We start from the raw sequence: 10,202 nt of genomic DNA, 5'->3' as shown, positions 1-10,202 counted from the left end.
GTAGTTATAAATTATCTGCTGCCATACAGGGACAATGTTTGTCTTGGGTTAAGGACAGATCCCCTACCAGTTCTGTCCGTTCTCTGAGGCCAGAAGACACCAGAGGAGGCTGTGCTACCACACAGCAAGCTCAGCAGCTCAGGAGGGCCAGAGAGAGGTGCAGGCTGACTAACCATATCTGAATTCATACTGATGCAGTGCAAGAAACCTAGGCCAGGAGTCCTAGGGTATAAAGGTTTGCACTCCTCCACATGAGATGCAGCTTAAGCCATCTGTACCATTAGAGAGGACTACCTCCGATCCCCATGCATGTCTCTCTGCAGGGGCAAAGCAAGAGAAGATGCAGCACATTTATAAGGACCTCTGGGAAATGAGCAGTTCACAGCCTGTCAAAGTTCAAGAGAAAAGAGAGGAGCAGCCCACATCCTCAGCAACAGACTTAGAAGATTATAACAGCCACTATGTAGCAGAGAGGAAACTCTGTACTGCAGCACCTGAAAAAGAGGATGTGGGGGAAGGCAGAAAAGCAAGGAAATGGTGGGGAAATCACAAGCGAGGACTTGTCTTGGGCTGTAGGTAGCGGATGATGATTTCTCTCCTCTCTCTTCCTTTTTCTCTCCTACTGTTGGTAGCTCACAGAGCGTCAGGCCTTTTGAGCTGCTGCTCCAGAAGTTTTCTGCAAGGGAGATGCATGGGTTGTCCAGATCGGCGGAGACGTGGAGAAAGGCCAGCCAGCTGGCGACAGATCTCATCTGAAGACATAGCAGACACACACATGTTGGCAGATAATCAAAGCTTCCTTCAAATTCTTCACCACCAGAACAGTTAGAGGTAAATCCTTTACTGTGTCTACAAGAACTGTTGGAACTGCTGAATACTCATACATATGAGGCAAGTGAACAAGTCCTTGCACTTTTATTCATTTCCTTCTGGCTTTATTAACGTACAACACATATTAAAATCACATGTATTTTACTGCAACAAAGATTGCATAAGAAATTTAGACTTAATCCTGTTTCTATTCATGAACAGAAATACTGAGACTTATTCTTTAACCTCAAAGGAATGCAATTTTTAGTAAAGGTGTCTCTGGGCCTAGTAGAGCATGATCAAGATCAAGGAAAGCAGAGCTCTCATACTTCTTAGTAGTACGATATCTACTTCCCAGTGTTTTTCATGGCACGCATACTGGATAATAGGCTGTACTGCATTAGAACTCCCCCAAAACAAGTCCAGGGAAACTACTACTGGGACTGGGTAAATAGCTAGCTTTGAGATGGCCTCAAATATTCTTCTAGGCTAGCTTGTGCTATCACTCACCTTGCATGACCTCATTCTCCTTGCAGACAATGCGAGTGCACACCTCCTTGTTTATTATGTACATGCGACGTACACTGAGGGATCACCAGGAACACACCAAGGACAGTAGTGAAACACACAGGGACGCAAAGAAACAAAAAAAGGGTACAGGCAATAAACTTGTATATTCACTGATGAGGAGGCAAATCCTAATATTTTAGGTTTAGTTAGTCTAGAATAAGGCATTTGTCAATAGGAAAGTAATCTTTGTCAATACTTCATGAAATGGCCAAATACCTTAAATACAGATTACAATATAAGGTACATCAGAGCTCCTTAGTGCTGCACAGATAATACTTATTGTGCCATTATAATTAATTGTCCTAAAAGGACACTCTGAGGATAGAACTCATCTCACCAACCGGTTCCCTGAAGAAAGCTCTAGTATTCAAAGGGAACAATTGCTGAACTGGAGTTTTTAGGACTTTACTAAGGGACTGCTGGTTTCTTACCTTGTAACACAGAGGTAGCTGATACACTGCTTTACTGGTTTGTGAACAGAGTAGAGGCGTGTGCAAGGGAACTTTTCTTCACGACAATCTGGAAACACACACACAGAAACAATCCAGCATCACTGGCACGTGCACTCATTCTGGCACATGTAACTTCATCACCAGGTACTGTTCTCCAGGCTTCTAGGGAAGGACTCTATCCTCTATTTTCCACTCTCTTGTGAGAGATGGGGATGGTTTACAGAAAAGGAAAATAAGGCAGACATTTCTGATCCCCTTGCCTCATAAGGCAAAACAAGGGAAAGTTGAGTGAAGTGTAAAACAAGCCCACTGGGAATCCTCAATACAGAAGACACATGCTGTTATGGGGATAGACACAAAGAAACAAAATGTACATTGCAGTCACATGTTTAAGACGTGTTTCTAATAGATCTGCAATCTCACGCTTCATGACACAAACCTGGTTCCCTTCTTTTCTGGACCATCAACCTTGTAGCTAACTATGATGGGTTTTCTTGTATTTCCTTCTGACATGTCATGTCTTGGACACTGAAAATTGACAGAATAATGACCCAGCATGTCTTTTCTTGTGACCTGCCAGTTACTCCCTTCCTGGGTATGTCACCCAGGGTTAGACTTCAGATTCCACTACTGTCATTCTCCAGTACCTCTAACTCAAGGAACAGGGTCAAGGGAATTCTCCAGGAGACAAAGCTCAGTGCTCAGCCAGCATCTACCTGGAGAGGTAACAGGCTGGGTGAAAGTGGGTCTGGAGGACGGGTACAGCAAACTTAAACATACCTGATGAAGCTGTTGTGGTTTCACTATCAGATTGAACTGGAAGACAGAGGGTAACAAAGTTAGTCTGATTTACCATGATTCCTTCCCAGACATTAGCTTACACAAAACAAATAACTGGAAAGCTCTTTCAAGACCCCTCCATTTTAACTTCTAATGCAGAAAAAAGATTTCATTGTTACTGACATGAAGCTGTAAAAGAAGGTACAAATCCAATATGTGTCTAGTGCCTGCTACCCAGCCAACAATGATAAAAATCTGTCCAAGCTTTACCATAAAACATTACCACTACTGTTCAAAAATACACCATAAGGGCATCTTGATTTGTAAATCAAAAGGTCAGGCAAATATATTTAGTTACTGTAATTGCCGTCCATCTAGACAAGAAGTGAAGGAGCCTGTGACTGTCTCTTCCTAAGGAATGGTGACTCCTTTAAGAAACAGCATCGCCAGACCACTGGCTTTTTAATGTCCATGACAAGGGGTCAAAAGGAGATTCATTTGTTATTCCCTCTGATAAACCAATCCATCTGTACCACAGTAAACCAATATATTTTATTATTTACCCAGTGACAAACTGGAAAGGGAGGACTGACTGCTAGGCACAAGTTTTCATACACAGTTACAGAGGACTTCTGCTGTTCACATGCCATAGTGTCAGCCAGAAGCACAGACAAAACACAAGTGGACATAGAGTGGAGACTTTTGGGCATCAGGGCTGCAGTTAGGGGACGTCAGGGAAGGAAAAAGGAAGTGAGTTCCATAACATTTGGCTGTGAACTGAGAATAAACTCACCAGGACTAAGAAGCATAGGTGGTGTGACAGCTGCAGCTGGAAAAAAAAAAATGTTCTGAAATATCTTAATTTGAGCTTTCAGTCTCCCTCTGCCACAGTTCTGCCAATGGCTCCCTACTTCTGACCAGTAGCCATCCCACATCGGGTTCATAGACATTGCTGATTGTGATGTTGTTATCTCACTTGTCAGAGTAACTGCAGGCTTTCCCTGTGAATATGCTGAGTGTCCAAGAGCTGATGGGATACCATGGAGCAGAGCTATGTCCCATGGCACATCCTTTGTGAAGAGTTTCTTCTTGATGCCTCAACAATAAGCATTTTGAAGCCAAAGTCTGCTGTAAAGGTTTCATCTTTAGTCTTTTCAGGTTTAGATGTAGGTTAGCCACCACCATTTTAGTCTGGACACCAAGTCTTATCTACCCTCCTACAGACTGACATGTGTCACACACTGAACACAAGACTGACTTTTACCCCCCATTCCCACCAAAAATATCAGGCACCTTGCATATACAATATTGTGCTTTCACTTTTCTCCTCTAGTGTTGTCTCATGACAGCTGGTCAGCTTGACCCACAACACTCTAGTCAGCAGATGAGCAGAGTCACAGGGCAGAGGAGAGACCATGGAACTGCTATCCTGGTGAATGGGACACTACTGTCAGATGAGCTCTCCTACACACAGGCATGCTTCCCAGCAACTTCCAAGTGCTGCTGTCTCTCCTTTGTCTTTTGAACCATATCATTGACCAGGTATGTTCTCCTTCTCCCTCTCCCTGCCCTGTCTGGTCCACCCCACCTCAGAGGGATGTGTTTGAGAGACTGCCCCCGCAGAGAGAGAAAGCATTTTGAGCCTGTCTCTGGCTGTCTCCTCCCCATTGTGAGTCCAGTAGGATCAGCCTGTCTTGTAAATGCATATGCTCTCATCAGCTCTGTGTCCTTCCCCATGGCCTATCTTCACAGCAATACTTGGCTCTCTAAGGAGGTACATTGAATGCTACCAATGTGCATTTTCAAGCGTCCTTCATCTACCCTTACACATACATTTTGCTGCCCCCCAGTGACATAGCCAAAGACACAGCACGGAAGACAGTAATAAAAGAACATTTCCATTTCCCCATCCCACCACCACTCACAGTTCGCTTTATTACTGTCTTTTGTTTTTGTGCTACCTCTGTCTCCTGAGCACTCAAGCATTGTCACTGGCTGCCAGCAGACACGTACACAACCTGTGTCCCAGTGCCCCCCCAGTTAATTGGTGAACCTGACCAATTTCTCTCCCTTGTCATTCAGTCTTTTCCTTTCTGCAACCTTCTCCAGAAGCCCAGGCTGAGCGAGCTTTGGATCTCCTGGTTTTCTGCAGTGCAAACAGCTTCAGAGAGCCCTGGTAGGCCAGGCGAGATTGGCCTTTCCTTGGAAAACAGGCCATTAAGCCACCCCAAATTCATCTCTCTGCATGGAGCACAGAAAGGACTCCCAGATAGCCATAAACACTTGAAGAGTACTGCTAGATATCAGAAGTGGGGAAGATGAGTTTCTGAGCATAAGGGGTAACTTCTGGGGCTACATAGACAGGAGTAAATGGGAAAAAGGGAAAAGAAATCTGAAGTTGCTATGAGATAGGAGCTTACCAGAGTTGCTGATAAGAGAGTCGGTGCTAAGTTCACCTGGAAAAGAGAGAATGTCCTTGAGAGAGCTTGCCTTTGCTTTGTGGTCCATTACATATCTAGCCATAGCTAGCTTTAATTACTTTGGCTGCCATGGCAAGCTCATGTGACAACGGGATCCAACCCAGTAAATACCTAAATAAACACAGCACCCCCATCCCACCTGCATCCGTGGGCCTTCACAGTAGCTGGACTGGGTCTGGATTTCTTAGTGCACATGTTGTATCAACCCTTACTGAACTCTGGATTTGCATTATGACTTCTCAGATAAGACCACTGTGGGCATCTTGATAGGCAAGAAACAAGTCTGAAATTAAGGCGCTGATGGCTCCCACAGCGATAGAACAGACAGCTGAGGCACCTTCTGCACAGAAGGAGGGAGGCAACTCCAGAATCCAGCCTTGACTGCAGAAATTCATCAGTGGATGACTTTCTTTGAAAGGCAACTGATGGCAAAGCTGGTGTGGGTATGATGAAGAAGGAAGGGAAGGGAAGGGAAGGGAAGGGAAGGGAAGGGAAGGGAAGGGAAGGGAAGGGAAGGGAAGGGAAGGGAAGGGAAGGGAAGGGAAGGGAAGGGAAGGGAAGGGAAGGGAAGGGAAGGGAAGGGAAGGGAAGGGAAGGGAAGGGAAGGGAAGGGAAGGGAAGGGAAGGGAAGGGAAGGGAAGGGAAGCTTGGTCAACACATTTTGGACTGACTTCTGAGTAGTTCTCCAGGAAGCCCACATGACAGTATCATAACTGGGAGATGTCTGATGGCTTAGCCATGGACTTCAATTTGAAGAAAAGGCAGGCCTTTGTGGATGCTCTGGGTGTTGAAGCATGACACAAACCTATGTTAATTTTATTTTATCGTGTCACAGAAATGGAAAAAGGTCCAGAGGGATAAAGCAAACCCCAGCACTACAGTAGGTATGAAGACCAGTCAATATCCTTTCTCAGTGGCCTCACTGCTAAAGCACCGTGCCACTTGTGCATCCTTTGGCATTTTCCTGAGTAGCAGAAGAGTTCCCCAAGCATCTTATAGTTAAAGAGTTACCAGCTCTTGTGGATCTCCCACAACCCTTGACTGCAAACATAACTTAATGTGCCTCACCTAAGTGTTCTGGGCCCCAACAGTAGTGAATTATTTGTAAAGAACACACAATGCTTAGCAGATTGTCTTGGAGGGCTTATTCAGTCTTCACTGAAAGGCAAGCTCACAATGTCATATGCAAGGAAATGAAGAAGAGCATTTGCAGTTAAACAGGCTGTAAGTACAAAGGACAACTGGATCACATATGCAGTCTTTAGCACATAATACGCCTGTAATACTTACCAGTTGCACTTTCCAGTTCCTGCCCATTGACCATCCATGGAAACCAGGCTGCAAAAGAAGAGAGGGGATTGAAGAAAGGACAGGGAGGGAGACTTCTATAGTCTGCAGTCTTTCTGAGATTTTTTTTTTTTTAATGCTTATCTGTCCAGTAGACACCACTGCCCTCTGCTGAAGGGAGAAATGCTTTCCTCTGCCTCAACCTCCGCTGCTGGCTGGGTTTGCTCTTTAAAGACTTGTCCATACAGTGAGTCCTAATCCTATCCCTGCTGCTTCCACCAGGGTCAAAGGCTAGGCACAGGGACAAGACAGTAAATACCTCCAGATCTGCCATGAGACTTTGCATTTCTGAAACCCCATTTAATGCATTTTGAAAACAAATTGCATGTTGCCTCCCTGCTCTGGAGGTTGGTCAAAAGCCCTATCTCCATTTTATAAAAGAGGAAACTGAGTCATGGAAATCATTTGCTTGGGACCACAGATTAAGTCATTGGCACAGTAAGAAACACACTGCAGGTCTTGTAGCCTCTTTAGGAAAATAATTTTCTGGTCCATCATCCTGCCTGGGTATAGAGCACAAAGCAGATGATCTTTCCCCTCTCAGGCTCTGGGCACACTGAAAAGGAATAATGAAAAAGACTCGGCTGTGCATGCTGTGTGGAAGAGAAATTGAAACTGAGCTAGACTGTTCATTTGTCCAAATATAGAGGGTGAACAAGCTGCTTCCTACAGCAGGCAGGAATAGGAAAATATTTCCTGCTAGCCACAGACAAGGGAAATGTCTGCATAACTGGGACGGGATGAAGGAAGGACTTGGCAGGAAAAACCCAGTGATCTGGGGCACTGCAGGGATGTGTGCAGAACCAGCCCAAAAGCAGTACACTCCTCTATGTCTTATGAACTCAGCCTTTAGCTTTCTGTTCTTAATGGGAGTACTGCATGGGTAAAAACTATCAGGTTTGGAGCTTTTCTCTTAATTCTTCCTCATTCCAAGAGCAGTTACTTGCAGGCTGCAGAGGGACTCTGGGGACCCCTATGTAATCCTGCTCTGCAGCATTACAGGAGTCGCTGGACCCTGCTATTCCCTTCCCCAGCTCGCTGCCAGCAAGGGCTCAGCTGCTGGTGACTGACCCAGGGAGAGCCATAAATCTATAAAAGGTTAAGTGCACAAAAGAGTACAACCCAAAAACTTGTCCTGTTCTGGCTAATCTCTTAATGGTAATATAGAGGAGAAAAATTATATTGAACTTTCTCATTTGTTTCTGATACAAAAGGAAGGATACAAATTCTGAAACCATTGCAGGGTCCAGCAGTCCCAGATTGGAAACAGGAATCATATGGAAAAAGAAGGGAGGCTCCTTGAGGTCTGAGAAAACTGCAACCCTAATTCACCAAATCTGTAGCTCATTCAAAACCAAAAGAAACAATGAGAGACCAGCTAGTGATTCTTGTTTTCCAAGCTAAAACAAAAAAACACAAATAGAGATGCTAAAACAAAATAAACAAAATAAGAAATATAAGAAATGTTCCTTTCAGGCCTCCCTCATGCATCATAAAAACCACAGCCTTTTTTTCTGCCTCTAACTTTGTAGGCTACCCACAAGCTCGCCTCACCTCCATGCTTCACATTCACAAAGACGACATCCTTTACTGTGCACCTTTACTGGAAGAGGTGCTATTGGGAGCAGAATCAAGCTTCAGTGTGAGGGGCGGACCAAGAAGAGTAGATTGGAATGACCTGATTTGAATGTGATAGGTGCAGTCATCTATCTCCTACACCCAGTCTTTCCTAGATGAAGCTTTTTCCTTTCACTGGAATTAATCCTATTTTGCTGTCTGATGCTGCCCTCTTTTTTTCTTTTTTTTTTGACAAATTTGATCCCACTTGAATTTTTGCCAAAGTAACTCCAAGCAACAAAGAAGTGGAACAACAAAACAGAAGAACAAAAGCAGAGAGCAGTTTGGGAGTTAGGTTTCTCAAAACAGATATACAAAAACTACAAAACATCTCAGCAGCTGAGTGGCCTGGAATGGAGTCATTCCAACAGGAACCACTAGTGACAGCAAATTTTTCACAACTCTGACAGAACAAGTTTTGTGGAGCACTGGGAAATGCTCTGTAGGTCATGCAAACACAAGTGGTACAGCAGTCTATAGTAAGCACAAAGCACAGCTAACCCTCTTTCTCAACTCAAACTATTTTGCTTCCTCAAATACCCCTGCAGTGGAGGCTGTGGATCTCTGTCTCTAGCGACTCCCAGTACTTATGGGAGAATGGACAAGTACAGGAGCCAGTCCCCAGTTCCTAAATTTTTCCTTATAACTCTATATCCACCTTGCCCTTCCTGTTCAGCCCTTCCGCTTTCACGATCATGTCTCCATTTTTCGGCTTAGGCCATTGCACATTAGCCTGCCTAGGAAACTCTGTAGGGCCAGGGTGGTGAAGAAATCCTCCCCCTGGCATAATGACTCACCAGCTGAGGACAAGCAGAGTGCTAAGAGACACAACAGTGTATGGGCTCCAGAGGTCTTCATCCCTGTGGAACAGAGGAGAGAGGAGTCAGAGGAAAGCTAAGGCAGGAACAGAGATAGTCTCCCCTATAGCACAGAAACTCTTTTTTTTCTGCTCTGTTTTCCTCTCAAGACCCTTTGGTCTCCCCAGCCTCCCTTCCACCTGCCTCTTTCTTAATCTGGTCAGTTTTCAAGGTGTTTCTGAAACATATTGGACTGTACATACAACTCCACCTGCTTTCTTTCTCTTTCTACCTCATTTCTCCAGTCTTCATTAGTTTTCTCATCCAGGTGGCTAAACCCCCCTCCACACACGCCCCCAGCATGCAAAGAAGTTTCCCCTTGTCATCTTCCTCCACTCTCTTCTATTTTTAAATCATCTTGAGCAGCATTGATAGAATAGATAGGGTCCCCATCACTTACTGCAGCCCTCAGTCTCCACTCCCTTCAGCAGCAGACGCTCTGTCTTTCCCTTTCAGTGGTTCCCCCCACTTTGGCTATTGGATAAATCACAGGCAGGCACACCCAGAACATGTTCTACTTTTGGTTGTCTTCAAAATACGATTTTGGGGAAGAAAAAAAAAAAAAAAGAAAGAAAGAAAGAAATAAAAAAAAAGAAGCCAGCGAGATGGTGGGATGTGGTGTCATCATGCATCTGGAATGAGGGGAGGAGCAAAGAGCCGCAGCCCACACCCTCATTCCAGGGTTTATTATCTTCCGATGGGAGCCCGCTCCTCCCATTCCCCCAGGATGGCCCAGCACCATGGACGGATTCTTGTGTCTACGCTACGCATCCGTGTATCGTTTTGGTTTTCCCTCCTATGCAGCTTCTCCTCCTCTTCCTCTTCCTCTCCCTCTCTCCTTTTCCTCTCCTCTCCCTTACACCGCTACATTCAAGCCTGGTTTCCTCACTCAGTTCCTGCCTCTTTCCACCCCACTCCTTTGGTCCTTTTCTTACTGTTTTCCTGCCTGTCTCTCGCATATGGACACTGCAGAGCCCACAGCTCTGTTTGCCTAAAGGACGTGCTCGGCTTGCCACGGTGCCGGGACGGTCCCTCGCCCACTCCCGGGCTACCACGCTCTGGAGACCCAGCTCAGCCGGCACGCCCTGCGAGTGATGCGCCTCCAGCCGCCACTACTGCGAGGCCTCTCCGTGCCGGGCGGGGCGCTCCGGCCGGGGGGGCTGCAGGCGGCTTTGCGTGCCGCAGGAGCCGATCACGGGCATCGGGGACAGGCAGCTGCTCCCGGAATGCGGAGCCGCGCCGCGAATGGGGCGCCGGCCGCGGGCAGACGGCGAGCTGGCAGGCAGCCA

The 10,202-nt window shown here is 45.9% G+C and overlaps 1 protein-coding gene across 1 annotated transcript; it reads right to left on the bottom strand.

Annotated features, from left to right (window-relative positions):
* Positions 1-633: 633 nt before the first annotated feature.
* On the bottom strand, positions 634-9,177 carry MFAP5 (microfibril associated protein 5; the record flags this gene model as incomplete). The annotated part of the gene is given in 10 exon segments (XM_080345030.1): positions 634-752; positions 1,321-1,394; positions 1,812-1,899; positions 2,613-2,648; positions 3,406-3,441; positions 5,033-5,068; positions 6,383-6,430; positions 8,854-8,916; positions 9,054-9,141; positions 9,145-9,177. Coding segments are annotated over 10 exon segments (621 nt in total).
* Between the last annotated feature and the right edge of the window lie 1,025 nt (positions 9,178-10,202).

The sequence above is a fragment of the Nesoenas mayeri genome, assembly GCF_963082525.1.
Source record: "Nesoenas mayeri genome assembly, chromosome: 1".
In the NCBI taxonomy this organism is placed as follows: domain Eukaryota; kingdom Metazoa; phylum Chordata; class Aves; order Columbiformes; family Columbidae; genus Nesoenas; species Nesoenas mayeri.
Note: the sequence above shows the minus strand (reverse complement) of the source record. Positions and strands in the feature narration are given on the sequence as shown.